Here is a 17910-nt window from a genome sequence, read left to right as displayed (position 1 = left end):
GGGAAGTCTAAATATCCTTTATTTATGTTTATTAATATGTTTATAATGAGAGGGAAGTCTAAATATCCTTTATTTATGTTTATTAATATGTTTATAATGAGAGGGAAATCTAAATATCCTTTATTTATGTTTATTAATATGTTTATAATGAGAGGGAAGTCTAAATATCCTTTATTTATGTTTATTAATATGTTTATAATGAGAGGGAAGTCTAAATATCCTTTATTTATGTTTATTAATGTGTTTATAATGAGAGGGAAGTCTAAATATCCTTTATTTATGTTTATTAATATGTTTATAATGAGAGGGAAGTCTAAATATCCTTTATTTATGTTTATTAATATGTTTATAATGAGAGGGAAGTCTAAATATCCTTTATTTATGTTTATTAATATGTTTATAATGAGAGGGAAATCTAAATATCCTTTATTTATGTTTATTAATATGTTTATAATGAGAGGGAAGTCTAAATATCCTTTATTTATGTTTATTAATATGTTTATATTGAGAGGGAAGTCTAAATATCCTTTATTTATGTGTATTTATATGTTTTTAATGAGAGGGAAATCTAAATATCCTTAATTTATGTTTATTAATATGTTTATAATGAGAGGGAAATCTAAATATCCTTTATTTATGTGTATTTACTATTTATATGTTTATAATGAGAGGGAAATCTAAATATCCTTAATTTATGTTTATTAATATGTTTATAATGAGAGGGAAATCTAAATATCCTTTATTTATGTGTATTTATATGTTTATAATGAGAGGGAAATCTAAATATCCTTAATTTATGTTTATTAATATGTTTATAATGAGAGGGAAATCTAAATATCCTTAATTTACATGTTTATAATGTACTGATATACAGTGCACTCCTCCATACATACTGTATTAGTTACATAATGTTACGGATATTAAACCTAATATTATTAAATCTTAAGTCCTCATAAATACTGCTTTCCGGTGGTTTGTATAGTTAATATTAGGGTTGCATGATTAATCGGTACCATAATCAGAATCGTCCACATCGTCCATAAAAATGTCATATCAGTATCGGAACGCTCTCAAATTACAACAGATTATTTAATCGGTTTTCACCAGCAAAATAAATAAATATGATCTACATTTAATTTGTGTAGGTACTCCTCTCATTCAGTAGTCATTCAGTTGTGAAAACAGACACTTGGAAAAGAGTATTATGCTGTTTATTGATTGATTGAATACTTTATCAACAGGCTTTGGGCCAATAAGCCCTTATAGGGCCTATAGGCTTGTTTCCATTGTGGTCCGGAATGGGTCAGAATCGGTATCGGCAGATATGACCAATAATCGGCGATGGGATATCGGTCATAATTTCATAATCATGCAGCCCTAGTTATTAGTTATTAAATCTTAACCCATTCTGGGCGGGAACCCCTTTTGGTGTTAGCATTATGTTACACTTTAGCTATTGAAAAATAGCAGATCTACAAGCTCGTAGCGCGCCACCGAGTGGCGCGCTACGAGCTTGTAAGTCTGCTATTTTTGAAAAATCGAGGAACGACTGACATAGAAACATAGCTTTTTCGGAAAACTGTCAGGATGTAGAAGACATTTTTAGAATCTGATCTCAGGTCAAAATGGGTTAAATCGTAACCCCTCGGTGACCACGTGCTGCTACAGGTACATAATGTTATAGTTATTAAATCTTAACCCCTCGGTGACCACATTCTGCTACAGGTACATAATGTTATAGTTATTAAATCTTAACCCCTCACATTCTGCTACAGGTACATAATGTTATAGTTATTAAATCTTAACCCCTCACATTCTGCTACAGGTACATCATGTTATAGTTATTAAATCTTAACCCCTCACATTCTGCTACAGGTACATCATGTTATAGTTATTAAATCTTAACCCCTCACATTCTGCTACAGGTACATAATGTTATAGTTATTCAATCTTAACCCCTCACATTCTGCTACAGGTACATCATGTTATAGTTATTAAATCTTAACCCCTCACATTCTGCTACAGGTACATAATGTTATAGTTATTCAATCTTAACCCCTCACATTCTGCTACAGGTACATAATGTTATAGTTATTCAATCTTAACCCCTCACATTCTGCTACAGGTACATAATGTTATAGTTATTCAATCTTAACCCCTCACATTCTGCTACAGGTACATAATGTTATAGTTATTAAATCTTAACCCCTCGGTGACCACGTACTGCTACAGTGGTTTGAGGAAGAAGGCGTTCGTTCACATGCCGTCGCTGCCCAACCTCGACCTGCAGAAATCTGGAGACGGGGTGAGTCCCTGTGTGTGTGTGTGTGTGTGTGTGTGTGTGTGTGTGTGTGTGTGTGTGTGTGTGTGTGTGTGTGTGTGTGTGTGTGTGTGTGTGTGTCTGCGCGTCTGTGTCTGCGCGTCTGTGTCTGCGCGTGCGCAAAGGCTCAACTAACTAATGTAACTTGTTCCCGCATGTTGGACTAATGCTCCGTCGCAATTACCATCTTGTGCGTGCCTGCCTGCCTGCGTGCGCGCGCGCGCGTGTGTGTGTGGCTGTGTGCGTCCACAGTGTGACCTCATGGAGGCGTCCGGTCAGTCTCCCAGTGCAGAGGACTCCATGCGGTCAGCAGCGTGCGGCCTGGTGTGTGAATGGGCCCAGAAGGTCCTCAGCAGACAGTTTGACCACGTGGAGGACCTGGCGCGCTTCCTGCTCAACTCGCACTACATCGGAACCAAGAGCATGGCGGCGCTCACTGTTATGACGGGGACGCCCACCGGGGGTCAGTGTTTCACCATCCTTACATTAAACCCGTTTCGACACCAGATTCTGCAAAATGTCTTTTAAAATCATAACATATTTCTGAAATCCCTCATGCTTCTATATCAGTGGTTCTCACAGGGTTAAAACCTCATGTTTCTATGTTCAGTGGTTCTCACAGGGTTAAAACCTCATGTTTCTATATCAGTGGTTCTCACAGGGTTAAACCCTATGTTTCTATATCAGTGGTTCTCACAGGGTTAAACCTCATGTTTCTATATCAGTGGTTCTCACAGGGTTAAAACCTATGTTTCTATATCAGTGGTTCTCACAGGGTTAAACCTCATGTTTCTATGTCAGTGGTTCTCACAGGGTTAAACCCTATGTTTCTATATCAGTGGTTCTCACAGGGTTAAACCCTATGGTTCTATATCAGTGGTTCTCACAGGGTTAAAACCTCATGTTTCTATATCAGTGGTTCTCACAGGGTTAAAACCTCATGTTTCTATATCAGTGGTTCTCACAGGGTTAAAACCTCATGTTTCTATATCAGTGGTTCTCACAGGGTTAAAACCTCATGTTTCTATATCAGTGGTTCTCACAGGGTTAAACCTCATGTTTCTATATCAGTGGTTCTCACAGGGTTAAACCCTATGTTTCTATATCAGTGGTTCTCACAGGGTTAAACCCTATGTTTCTATATCAGTGGTTCTCACAGGGTTAAACCTCATGTTTCTATATCAGTGGTTCTCACAGGGTTAAACCCTATGTTTCTATATCAGTGGTTCTCACAGGGTTAAAACCTCATGTTTCTATGTTCAGTGGTTCATTTCATTTCATGTCAAGGACCCCCAGAAATTATAGGTAATTGGCCGCCGACCCCCATCTGAAAGTATGTTGTTCCAGGGACCCCTCAGAAGCAAAGATTTGAGTTAAAAACGTTTGCTCTGAAAGAATATATATTCAAAGATTTGCACCACATCATTTTCACGATTTTTATAAAAAATAGCAGATCTACAATTAGACTACAAGCTCATAGCGCGGCACCGAGTGCTGCACTATGAGCTCATAGTGCAGCACTCTGTGCCGCGCTATGAGCTTGTAGTCTAATTGCACCTTACAAACCCTCCCGAGCGCTCAGATCAGCCGACGCAGGGAAGCTGGAAGTAGCCTCGCCAAAAACGCCGGGACAACTATGTAAAAAACTATGTAACTAACTAAACTATGGAATGAACTTCCCATTGCAGTCAGAACTACAAACTCACTCCCAATCTAAACTATGGAATGAACTTCCCATTTCAGTCAGAACTACAGACTCACTCCCAATCTAAACTATGGAATGAACTTCCCATTGCAGTCAGAACTACAGACTCACTCCCAATCTAAACTATGGAATGAACTTCCCATTGCAGTCAGAACTACAGACTCACTCCCAATCTAAACTATGGAATGAACTTCCCATTGCAGTCAGAACTACAGACTCACTCCCAATCTAAACTATGGAATGAACTTCCCATTGCAGTCAGAACTACAGACTCACTCCCAATCTAAACTATGGAATGAACTTCCCATTACAGTCAGAACTACAGACTCACTCCCAATCTAAACTATGGAATGAACTTCCCATTGCAGTCAGAACTACAGATTCACTCCCAATCTAAACTATGGAATGAACTTCCCATTGCAGTCAGAACTACAGACTCACTCCCAATCTAAACTATGGAATGAACTTCCTATTGCAGTCAGAACTACAGACTCACTCCCAATCTAAACTATGGAATGAACTTCCCATTTCAGTCAGAACTTCCCATTGCAGTCAGAACTACAGACTCACTCCCAATCTAAACTATGGAATGAACTTCCTATTGCAGTCAGAACTACAGACTCACTCCCAATCTAAACTATGGAATGAACTTCCCATTTCAGTCAGAACTTCCCATTTCAGTCAGAACTACAGACTCACTCCCAATCTAAACTATGGAATGAACTTCCCATTTCAGTCAGAACTACAGACTCACTCCCAATCTAAACTATGGAATGAACTTCCCATTGCAGTCAGAACTACAGACTCACTCCCAATCTAAACTATGGAATGAACTTCCCATTGCAGTCAGAACTACAGACTCACTCCAAATCTAAACTATGGAATGAACTTCCCATTGCAGTAAGAACTACAGACTCACTCCAAATCTAAACTATGGAATGAACTTCCCATTGCAGTCAGAATTACAGACTCACTCCCAATCTAAACTATGGAATGAACTTCCCATTGCAGTCAGAACTACAGACTCACTCCCAATCTAAACTATGGAATGAACTTCCCATTTCAGTCAGAACTACAGACTCACTCCCAATCTAAACTATGGAATGAACTTCCCATTTCAGTCAGAACTACAGACTCACTCCCAATCTAAACTATGGAATTAACTTCCCATTGCAGTCAGAACTACAGACTCACTCCCAATCTAAACTATGGAATGAACTTCCTATTGCAGTCAGAACTACAGACTCACTCCCAATCTAAACTATGGAATGAACTTCCCATTTCAGTCAGAACTTCCCATTGCAGTCAGAACTACAGACTCACTCCCAATCTAAACTATGGAATGAACTTCCTATTGCAGTCAGAACTACAGACTCACTCCCAATCTAAACTATGGAATGAACTTCCCATTTCAGTCAGAACTTCCCATTTCAGTCAGAACTACAGACTCACTCCCAATCTAAACTATGGAATGAACTTCCCATTTCAGTCAGAACTACAGACTCACTCCCAATCTAAACTATGGAATGAACTTCCCATTGCAGTCAGAACTACAGACTCACTCCCAATCTAAACTATGGAATGAACTTCCCATTGCAGTCAGAACTACAGACTCACTCCAAATCTAAACTATGGAATGAACTTCCCATTGCAGTAAGAACTACAGACTCACTCCAAATCTAAACTATGGAATGAACTTCCCATTGCAGTCAGAATTACAGACTCACTCCCAATCTAAACTATGGAATGAACTTCCCATTGCAGTCAGAACTACAGACTCACTCCCAATCTAAACTATGGAATGAACTTCCCATTTCAGTCAGAACTACAGACTCACTCCAAATCTAAACTATGGAATGAACTTCCCATTGCAGTAAGAACTACAGACTCACTCCAAATCTAAACTATGGAATGAACTTCCCATTGCAGTCAGAACTACAGACTCACTCCCAATCTAAACTATGGAATGAACTTCCCATTGCAGTCAGAACTACAGACTCACTCCCAACTCCCTATGGAATGAACTTCCCATTGCAGTCAGAACTACAGACTCACTCCCAATCTAAACTATGGAATGAACTTCCCATTGCAGTAAGAACTACAGACTCACTCCAAATCTAAACTATGGAATGAACTTCCCATTTCAGTCAGAACTACAGACTCACTCCCAATCTAAACTATGGAATGAACTTCCCATTGCAGTCAGAACTACAGACTCACTCCCAATCTAAACTATGGAATGAACTTCCCATTGCAGTCAGAACTACAGACTCACTCCAAATCTAAACTATGGAATGAACTTCCCATTGCAGTCAGAACTACAGACTCACTCCCAATCTAAACTATGGAATGAACTTCCCATTGCAGTCAGAACTACAGACTCACTCCCAATCTAAACTATTGAATGAACTTCCCATTGCAGTCAGAACTACAGACTCACTCCCAATCTAAACTATGGAATGAACTTCCCATTGCAGTCAGAACTACAGAGTCACTCCCAATCTAAACTATGGAATGAACTTCCCATTGCAGTCAGAACTACAGACTCACTCCAAATCTAAACTATGGAATGAACTTCCCATTGCAGTCAGAACTACAGACTCACTCCCAATCTAAACTATGGAATGAACTTCCCATTGCAGTCAGAACTACAGACTCACTCCCAATCTAAACTATGGAATTAACTTCCCATTGCAGTCAGAACTACAGACTCACTCCCAATCTAAACTATGGAATGAACTTCCCATTGCAGTAAGAACTACAGACTCACTCCCAATCTAAACTATGGAATGAACTTCCCATTGCAGTCAGAACTACAGACTCACTCCCAATCTAAACTATGGAATGAACTTCCCATTGCAGTCAGAACTACAGACTCACTCCCAATCTAAACTATGGAATGAACTTCCCATTGCAGTCAGAACTACAGACTCACTCCCAATCTAAACTATGGAATTAACTTCCCATTGCAGTCAGAACTACAGACTCACTCCCAATCTAAACTATGGAATTAACTTCCCATTGCAGTCAGAACTACAGACTCACTCCCAATCTAAACTATGGAATGAACTTCCCATTGCAGTCAGAACTACAGACTCACTCCAAATCTAAACTATGGAATGAACTTCCCATTGCAGTCAGAACTACAGACTCACTCCCAATCTAAACTATGAAATGAACTTCCCATTGCAGTCAGAACTACAGACTCACTCCAAATCTAAACTATGGAATGAACTTCCCATTGCAGTAAGAACTACAGACTCACTCCAAATCTAAACTATGGAATGAACTTCCCATTGCAGTCAGAACTACAGACTCACTCCCAATCTAAACTATGGAATGAACTTCCCATTGCAGTCAGAACTACAGACTCACTCCCAATCTAAACTATGGAATGAACTTCCCATTTCAGTCAGAACTACAGACTCACTCCCAATCTAAACTATGGAATGAACTTCCCATTTCAGTCAGAACTACAGACTCACTCCCAATCTAAACTATGGAATTAACTTCCCATTGCAGTCAGAACTACAGACTCACTCCCAATCTAAACCATGGAATGAACTTCCCATTGCAGTCAGAACTACAGACTCACTCCCAATCTAAACTATGGAATGAACTTCCCATTGCAGTCAGAACTACAGACTCACTCCCAATCTAAACTATGGAATTAACTTCCCATTGCAGTCAGAACTACAGACTCACTCCCAATCTAAACTATGGAATGAACTTCCCATTGCAGTCAGAACTACAGACTCACTCCCAATCTAAACTATGGAATGAACTTCCCATTGCAGTCAGAACTACAGACTCACTCCAAATCTAAACTATGGAATGAACTTCTCATTGCAGTAAGAACTACAGACTCAATCCAAATCTAAACTATGGAATGAACTTCCCATTGCAGTCAGAACTACAGACTCACTCCCAATCTAAACTATGGAATGAACTTCCCATTGCAGTCAGAACTACAGACTCACTCCCAATCTAAACTATGGAATGAACTTCCCATTTCAGTCAGAACTACAGACTCACTCCCAATCTAAACTTTGGAATGAACTTCCCATTGCAGTCAGAACTACAGACTCACTCCCAATCTAAACTATGGAATTAACTTCCCATTGCAGTCAGAACTACAGACTCACACCCAATCTAAACTATTGATTGATTGATTGATTGAAGAATTTATTAACAGTTTGCAGAATTACTGTACATTTCAAGCACAAACTCAATACAAAGGCTGTTAACTGTGAGTGGACGACCCAATTAAGCATTACACTTGTTTCCAATAGGGTCCACCATGTTCAAATCATCAAAACATTTAGAGACGTACAAATAGACACTTCTATAGACAGAACAGGAATTCATCATAAAGGAGGTAAAAAGGGAAAAGAAACATATACAGTGAGGGGAAAAAAAGGGGTGGGCGGTGGGGGGGATTCACGTTCAGCTCCGTTAATTTGTTTGTTTTCCTTGGAGGAGCTGCGTTGGGTCCCCGAGTCGGCTCCGTGGCCGTACCTTGAGTTGGCTGTGTGGCCGTGACCGTCTCTTGTGTTGTCCTTGCGTTGGGTCCCCAAGTTGGCTCAGTGGCCATACCTTGAGTTGGCTGTGTGGCCGCGACCGTCTCTTGTGTTGTCCTTGCGTTCGTGTTTGAGGTATTCCGATTTTACAGGGGCCAGTTTCGAATTGCAGACGTCCGTAGGTGCCCTTTGAGAGCGGTTTTGAAAGAGTCAAAGGGATTCGCATGTCTTAATGACAGTTGGTAGGGCGTTCCACATTTTGGTGGCATAGGAGCGAAAATAATTTAGTCCTTTGTTTGTGCCGAATCTGGGTTGTACATGGTTCGTTGCACTCCCTCTGGTGTTGTGGGTGTGGACTTCGTTAACATTAAGGAAGTATCTAGACAGGTACATGGGTATCTTGGTGGTGTATCGAATCTTGTGGACCAGACCCATTGCAAGATGCTGTACTCTGTCGTCGACCCTAAGCCATTCCAGCCTGTCGAAGTGGGCAGGGGTGAGGTGGGTTCGGGGGGCTAGGTCAAGTAGGAGCCTGACCAGTTTGTTTTGGGAAGTCTGGAGCCTGGTTTTAAGGGCCTTTGAGGTGCTGTGGTACCAGGAGGTGCATGCATAGTCAAAGAAACCCTGTACAAGGGCTCCTGTTAAGGTCTTCAAGGTGTTTTTGTTGACCAGTGAGGAGATCCTGTAAAGGAATCTTGTTCTATGGTTGACCTTTTTGATTACGTTGGTGGCCATTTTATCACCGGAAAGATTAGCCTCCAGGATGGAACCTAGGTAGGTAATTTCATCTTTACGTGTGATAACATTGTCACCCACTTTAACCAAGAAGCCATTTGCCTTGCTGAGATTACTATTAGAGCCAAAGAGAATGGATTCAGTGGAATGAACTTCCCATTTCAGTCAGAACTACAGACTCACTCCCAATCTAAACTATGGAATTAACTTCCCATTGCAGTCAGAACTACAGACTCACTCCAAATCTAAACTATGGAATTAACTTCCCATTGCAGTCAGAACTACAGACTCACTCCCAATCTAAACTATGGAATTAACTTCCCATTGCAGTCAGAACTACAGACTCACTCCCAATCTAAACTATGGAATGAACTTCCCATTTCAGTCAGAACTACAGACTCACTCCCAATCTAAACTATGGAATGAACTTCCCATTGCAGTCAGAACTACAGACTCACTCCCAATCTAAACTATGGAATGAACTTCCCATTGCAGTCAGAACTACAGACTCACTCCAAATCTAAACTATGGAATGAACTTCCCATTGCAGTAAGAACTACAGACTCACTCCAAATCTAAACTATGGAATGAACTTCCCATTGCAGTCAGAACTACAGACTCACTCCCAATCTAAACTATGGAATTAACTTCCCATTGCAGTCAGAACTACAGACTCACTCCAAATCTAAACTATGGAATTAACTTCCCATTGCAGTCAGAACTACAGACTCACTCCCAATCTAAACTATGGAATTAACTTCCCATTGCAGTCAGAACTACAGACTCACTCCCAATCTAAACTATGGAATGAACTTCCCATTTCAGTCAGAACTACAGACTCACTCCCAATCTAAACTATGGAATGAACTTCCCATTGCAGTCAGAACTACAGACTCACTCCCAATCTAAACTATGGAATGAACTTCCCATTGCAGTCAGAACTACAGACTCACTCCAAATCTAAACTATGGAATGAACTTCCCATTGCAGTAAGAACTACAGACTCACTCCAAATCTAAACTATGGAATGAACTTCCCATTGCAGTCAGAACTACAGACTCACTCCCAATCTAAACTATGGAATGAACTTCCCATTGCAGTCAGAACTACAGACTCACTCCCAATCTAAACTATGGAATGAACTTCCCATTGCAGTAAGAACTACAGACTCACTCCAAATCTAAACTATGGAATGATCTTCCCATTTCAGTCAGAACTACAGACTCACTCCCAATCTAAACTATGGAATGAACTTCCCATTGCAGTCAGAACTACAGACTCACTCCCAATCTAAACTATGGAATGAACTTCCCATTGCAGTCAGAACTACAGACTCACTCCAAATCTAAACTATGGAATGAACTTCCCATTGCAGTCAGAACTACAGACTCACTCCCAATCTAAACTATGGAATGAACTTCCCATTGCAGTCAGAACTACAGACTCACTCCCAATCTAAACTATTGAATGAACTTGCCATTGCAGTCAGAACTACAGACTCACTCCCAAAGTAAACTATGGAATGAACTTCCCATTGCAGTCAGAACTACAGACTCACTCCCAATCTAAACTATGGAATTAACTTCCCATTGCAGTCAGAACTACAGACTCACTCTAAATCTAAACTATGGAATGAACTTCCCATTGCAGTCAGAACTACAGACTCACTCCAAATCTAAACTATGGAATGAACTTCCCATTGCAGTCAGAACTACAGACTCACTCCCAATCTAAACTATGGAATGAACTTCCCATTTCAGTCAGAACTACAGACTCACTCCCAATCTAAACTATGGAATGAACTTCCCATTGCAGTCAGAACTACAGACTCACTCCCAATCTAAACTATGGAATTAACTTCCCATTGCAGTCAGAACTACAGACTCACTCCCAATCTAAACTATGGAATGAACTTCCCATTGCAGTCAGAACTACAGACTCACTCCCAATCTAAACTATGGGATGAACTTCCCATTGCAGTCAGAACTACAGACTCACTCCCGATCTAAACTATGGAATGAACTTCCCATTGCAGTCAGAACTACAGACTCACTCCCAATCTAAACTATGGAATGAACTTCCCATTGCAGTCAGAACTACAGACTCACTCCCAATCTAAACTATGGAATGAACTTCCCATTGCAGTCAGAACTACAGACTCACTCCCAATCTAAACTATGGAATGAACTTCCCATTGCAGTCAGAACTACAGACTCACTCCAAATCTAAACTATGGAATGAACTTCCCATTGCAGTAAGAACTACAGACTCACTCCCAATCTAAACTATGGAATGAACTTCCCATTGCAGTAAGAACTACAGACTCACTCCCAATCTAAACTATGGAATGAACTTCCCATTGCAGTCAGAACTACAGACTCACTCCCAATCTAAACTATGGAATGAACTTCCCATTGCAGTAAGAACTACAGACTCACTCCAAATCTAAACTATGGAATGATCTTCCCATTTCAGTCAGAACTACAGACTCACTCCCAATCTAAACTATGGAATGAACTTCCCATTGCAGTCAGAACTACAGACTCACTCCCAATCTAAACTATGGAATGAACTTCCCATTGCAGTCAGAACTACAGACTCACTCCAAATCTAAACTATGGAATGAACTTCCCATTGCAGTCAGAACTACAGACTCACTCCCAATCTAAACTATTGAATGAACTTCCCATTGCAGTCAGAACTACAGACTCACTCCCAATCTAAACTATTGAATGAACTTCCCATTGCAGTCAGAACTACAGACTCACTCCCAATCTAAACTATGGAATGAACTTCCCATTGCAGTCAGAACTACAGACTCACTCCCAATCTAAACTATGGAATTAAACTATGGAATTAACTTCCCATTGCAGTCAGAACTACAGACTCACTCCCAATCTAAACTATGGAATGAACTTCCCATTGCAGTCAGAACTACAGACTCACTCCCAATCTAAACTATGGAATGAACTTCCCATTGCAGTCAGAACTACAGACTCACTCCCAATCTAAACTATGGAATGAACTTCCCATTGCAGTCAGAACTACAGACTCACTCCCAATCTAAACTATGGAATTAACTTCCCATTGCAGTCAGAACTACAGACTCACTCCCAATCTAAACTATGGAATTAACTTCCCATTGCAGTCAGAACTACAGACTCACTCCCAATCTAAACTATGGAATTAACTTCCCATTGCAGTCAGAACTACAGACTCACTCCCAATCTAAACTATGGAATGAACTTCCCATTTCAGTCAGAACTACAGACTCACTCCCAATCTAAACTATGGAATGAACTTCCCATTGCAGTCAGAACTACAGACTCACTCCCAATCTAAACTATGGAATGAACTTCCCATTGCAGTCAGAACTACAGACTCACTCCCAATCTAAACTATGGAATTAACTTCCCATTGCAGTCAGAACTACAGACTCACTCCCAATCTAAACTATGGAATGAACTTCCCATTTCAGTCAGAACTACAGACTCACTCCCAATCTAAACTATGGAATGAACTTCCCATTGCAGTCAGAACTACAGACTCACTCCCAATCTAAACTATGGAATGAACTTCCCATTGCAGTCAGAACTACAGACTCACTCCCAATCTAAACTATGGAATGAACTTCCCATTCCAGTCAGAACTACAGACTCACTCCCAATCTAAACTATGGAATGAACTTCCCATTGCAGTCAGAACTACAGACTCACTCCCAATCTAAACTATGGAATGAACTTCCCATTGCAGTCAGAACTACAGACTCACTCCCAATCTAAACTATGGAATGAACTTCCCATTGCAGTCAGAACTACAGACTCACTCCCAATCTAAACTATGGAATGAACTTCCCATTGCAGTCAGAACTACAGACTCACTCCCAATCTAAACTATTGAATGAACTTCCCATTGCAGTCAGAACTACCGACTCACTCCCAATCTAAACTATGGAATGAACTTCCCATTGCAGTCAGAACTACAGACTCACTCCCAATCTAAACTATGGAATGAACTTCCCATTGCAGTCAGAACTACAGACTCACTCCCAATCTAAACTATGGAATGAACTTCCCATTGCAGTAAGAACTACAGACTCACTCCAAATCTAAACTATGGAATGAACTTCCCATTGCAGTCAGAAATACAGACTCACTCCCAATCTAAACTATGGAATGAACTTCCCATTGCAGTCAGAACTACAGACTCACTCCCAATCTAAAGTATGGAATGAACTTCCCATTGCAGTCAGAACTACAGACTCACTCCCAATCTAAACTATGGAATGAACTTCCCATTGCAGTCAGAACTACAGACTCACTCCCAATCTAAACTATGGAATGAACTTCCCATTGCAGTCAGAACTACAGACTCACTCCCAATCTAAACTATGGAATGAACTTCCCATTGCAGTCAGAACTACAGACTCACTCCCAATCTAAACTATGGAATGAACTTCCCATTGCAGTCAGAACTACAGACTCACTCCCAATCTAAACTATGGAATGAACTTCCTATTGCAGTCAGAACTACAGACTCACTCCCAATCTAAACTATGGAATGAACTTCCCATTGCAGTCAGAACTACAGACTCACTCCCAATCTAAACTATGGAATGAACTTCCCATTGCAGTCAGAACTACAGACTCACTCCCAATCTAAACTACGGAATGAACTTCCCATTGCAGTCAGAACTACAGACTCACTCCCAATCTAAACTATGGAATGAACTTCCCATTGCAGTCAGAACTACAGACTCACTCCCAATCTAAACTACGGAAAGAACTTCCCATTGCAGTCAGAACTACAGACTCACTCCCAATCTAAACTATGGATTGAACTTCCCATTGCAGTCAGAACTACAGACTCACTCCCAATCTAAACTACGGAATGAACTTCCCATTGCAGTCAGAACTACAGACTCACTCCCAATCTAAACTATGGAATGAACTTCCCATTGCAGTCAGAACTACAGACTCACTCCCAATCTAAACTATGGAATGAACTTCCCATTGCAGTCAGAAATACAGACTCACTCCCAATCTAAACTATGGAATGAACTTCCCATTGCAGTCAGAACTACAGACTCACTCCCAATCTAAACTATGGAATGAACTTCCCATTGCAGTCAGAACTACAGACTTATTGTAAATTGGGGTGTTAACTAGTTCTACCCAGCAGGTCTGAAGACCCACACCTTATTAACCAGTTTGTCTACCCAGCAGGTCTGAAGACCCCCACCTTATTAACTAGTTCTTCTACCCAGCAGGTCTGAAGACCCCCACCTTATTAACTAGTTATTCTACCCAGCAGGTCTGAAGACCCCCACCTTATTAACTAGTTCTTCTACCCAGCAGGTCTGAAGACCCCCACCTTATTAACTAGTTATTCTACCCAGCAGGTCTGAAGACCCCCACCTTATTAACTAGTTCTTCTACCCAGCAGGTCTGAAGACCCCCACCTTATTAACTAGTTCTTCTACCCAGCAGGTCTGAAGACCCCCACCTTATTAACTAGTTCTTCTACCCAGCAGGTCTGAAGACCCCCACCCCGGCCTCGGCCTTCGTTCCCACCACGTCAGACTCCAGCTCGTTCCAGCCTCAGATGAAGACCCTCCATGGGGGGGGCGGCCCCTCCCCCTCCTCCTCCTCGGACGCCAAGCAGCAGCTCCAGAGGAAGATCCAGAAGAAGCAACAGGAGCAGAAGGTCCTGGGGTCTCCCCCCCCGCTCTGCGACCCCAAGCCACACCCCCAACCACGCCCCCCCGAGGTCAGCACGCCCGCTCCCAGCATGCCGTGCGGCAGCCCCGCCCAGCTCCTGTCGCCGCAGCCCACAACCATCGGCATCGTGGTGGCGGCGGTGCCCAGCCCCATAACGGTAGGTCTGACCTCTGACCCCATAACGGTACGCATGACCTCTGACCCCATGACCCCAGCCCTATAACGGTAGGTCTGACCTCTGACCCCATGACCCCAGCCCCTTAACGGTATGCATGACCTCTGACCCCAGCCCTATAACGGTACGCATGACCTCTGACCCCATGACCCCAGCCCCATAACGGTAGGTCTGACCTCTGACCCCATGACCCCAGCCCCTTAACGGTATGCATGACCTCTGACCCCATGACCCCAGCCCCATAACGGTATGTCTGACCTCTGACCCCAGCCCCATAACGGTACGCATGACCTCTGACCCCATAACGGTAGGTCTGACCTCTGACCCCATAACGGTATGCATGACCTCTGACCCCATGACCCCAGCCCCATACCGGTATGCATGACCTCTGACCCCATAACGGTAGGTCTGACCTCTGGCCCCATGACCCCAGCCCCATAACGGTACACATCACCTCTGACCCCATAACAATATGCATGACCTCTGACCCCATGACCCCAGCCCCATAACGGTAGGTCTGACCCCATGACCCCAGCCCCATAACGGTACACATCACCTCTGACCCCATAACGGTATGCATGACCTATGCATGACCTCTGACCCCAACCCCATAACGGTATGCATGGCCTCTGACCCCATAACGGTACGTCTGACCCCATGACCCCAGCCCCATAACGGTACGCATGACCTCTGACCCCATGACCCCAGCCCCATAACGGTACGTATGACCTCTGACCCCCTAACCCCAGCCTCATGACGGTACGCATGACCTCTGACCCCATGACCCCAGCCTCATACCGGTATGCATGACCTCTGACCCCATAACGGTACGTCTGACCCCATGACCCCAGCCCCATAACGGTACGCATGACCTCTGACCCCATGACCCCAGCCCCATAACGGTACGTATGACCTCTGACCCCCTAACCCCAGCCTCATGACGGTACGCATGACCTCTGACCCCATGACCCCAGCCTCATACCGGTACGCATGACCTCTGACCTCATAAAGGTACGCATGACCCCACGACCCCAGCCCCATAACGGTACGCATGACCTCTGACCCCTGACCCCTGACCCTGACCATGATATTATGGGTGCGTTCGGAAATGCACTAATAGGCGAGTGTGCTCCCGGTGCGCATTTCCGAACGCACCCTATATATCTCTGCTGTCGGGAGGAAACCTCTTAACTCCAAAATCTTCATTTTTCAGGAAATGGAAAAACAAATTTTACATTTTTCAGAAATTGAAGAAAACCTTATATTTTTGAAACAAAGCAATACTGCCTCATCAAAGTTGGTATTGTGACTTTGTATATTATCAGATACTTGCATGTGTCATTATATTATCACCACTTTACCCGAACACAGCTCAAGTGGAGTTAGGTGGTTTTCTCTGTCAAGATAGTTCTTACAGTGGAGTCCCATTCCTCAATGACAAAGAAACCTCTTAACTCCACTGACAACGGATCTCCAAGTTTGAGTATCACACATACATGCACACACGCACACACGCACGCACGCACGCCCAGTCGTGCACACACAAGTGTTTCTACTGACAGTTTGAGGATCAAATGGAGTTCAGAGGTTCTTTCAGAAGCGCTTTTTGATACTTTCCATTGGTTCAATATGTTCATAACAACACACAGACGTAAAGGGTGTTCAGTAGCATCATAACAACACACAGACATAAAGGGTGTTCAGTAGAATCATAACAACACACAGACATAAAGGGTGTTCAGTAGCATCATAACAACACACAGACGTAAAGGGTGTTCAGTAGCATCATAACAACACACAGACGTAAAGGGTGTTCAGTAGCATCATAACAACACACAGACGTAAAGGGTGTTCAGTAGCATCATAACAACACACAGATGTAAAGGGTGTTCAGTAGCATCATAACAACACACAGACGTAAAGGGTGTTCAGTGGCATCATAACAACACACAGACGTAAAGGGTGTTCAGTAGCATCATAACAACACACAGACGTAAAGGGTGTTCAGTAGCATCATAACAACACACAGACGTAAAGGGTGTTCAGTAGCATCATAACAACACACAGACGTAAAGGGTGTTCAGTAGCATCATAACAACACACAGACGTAAAGGGTGTTCAGTGGCATCATAACAACACACAGACGTAAAGGGTGTTCAGTGGCATCATAACAACACACAGACGTAAAGGGTGTTCAGTGGCATCATAACAACACACAGACGTAAAGGGTGTTCAGTGGCATCATAACAACACACAGACGTAAAGGGTGTTCAGTAGCATCATAACAACACACAGACGTAAAGGGTGTTCAGTGGCATCATAACAACACACAGACGTAAAGGGTGTTCAGTAGCATCATAACAACACACAGACGTAAAGGGTGTTCAGTGGCATCATAACAACACACAGACGTAAAGGGTGTTCAGTGGCATCATAACAACACACAGACGTAAAGGGTGTTCAGTAGCATCATAACAACACACAGACGTAAAGGGTGTTCAGTAGCATCATAACAACACACAGACGTAAAGGGTGTTCAGTAGCATCATAACAACACACAGACGTAAAGGGTGTTCAGTAGCATCATAACAACACACAGACGTAAAGGGTGTTCAGTAGCATCATGACAACACACAGACGTAAAGGGTGTTCAGTAGCATCATGACAACACACAGACGTAAAGGGTGTTCAGTAGCATCATAACAACACACAGACGTAAAGGGTGTTCAGTGGCA

General features: G+C 42.4%; 1 protein-coding gene across 1 annotated transcript in view; it reads left to right on the top strand.

Moving 5' to 3' along the window:
- The window catches only part of LOC306918561 (DNA-binding protein RFX7-like), a 57967-nt gene that overhangs the window by 10274 nt on the left and 29783 nt on the right, over positions 1 to 17910 (top strand). The window contains 3 exon segments of the mRNA XM_079531458.1: positions 2233 to 2305; positions 2573 to 2783; positions 14814 to 15157. Of these exon segments, the coding sequence (XP_079387584.1) occupies positions 2233 to 2305; positions 2573 to 2783; positions 14814 to 15157 (628 nt within the window).

The sequence above is a fragment of the Electrona antarctica genome, assembly GCF_951216825.1.
Source record: "Electrona antarctica genome assembly, contig: scaffold_96, whole genome shotgun sequence".
Classification (NCBI taxonomy): Eukaryota; Metazoa; Chordata; class Actinopteri; order Myctophiformes; family Myctophidae; genus Electrona; species Electrona antarctica.
This window is presented reverse-complemented; position numbering and strand designations above follow the sequence as displayed.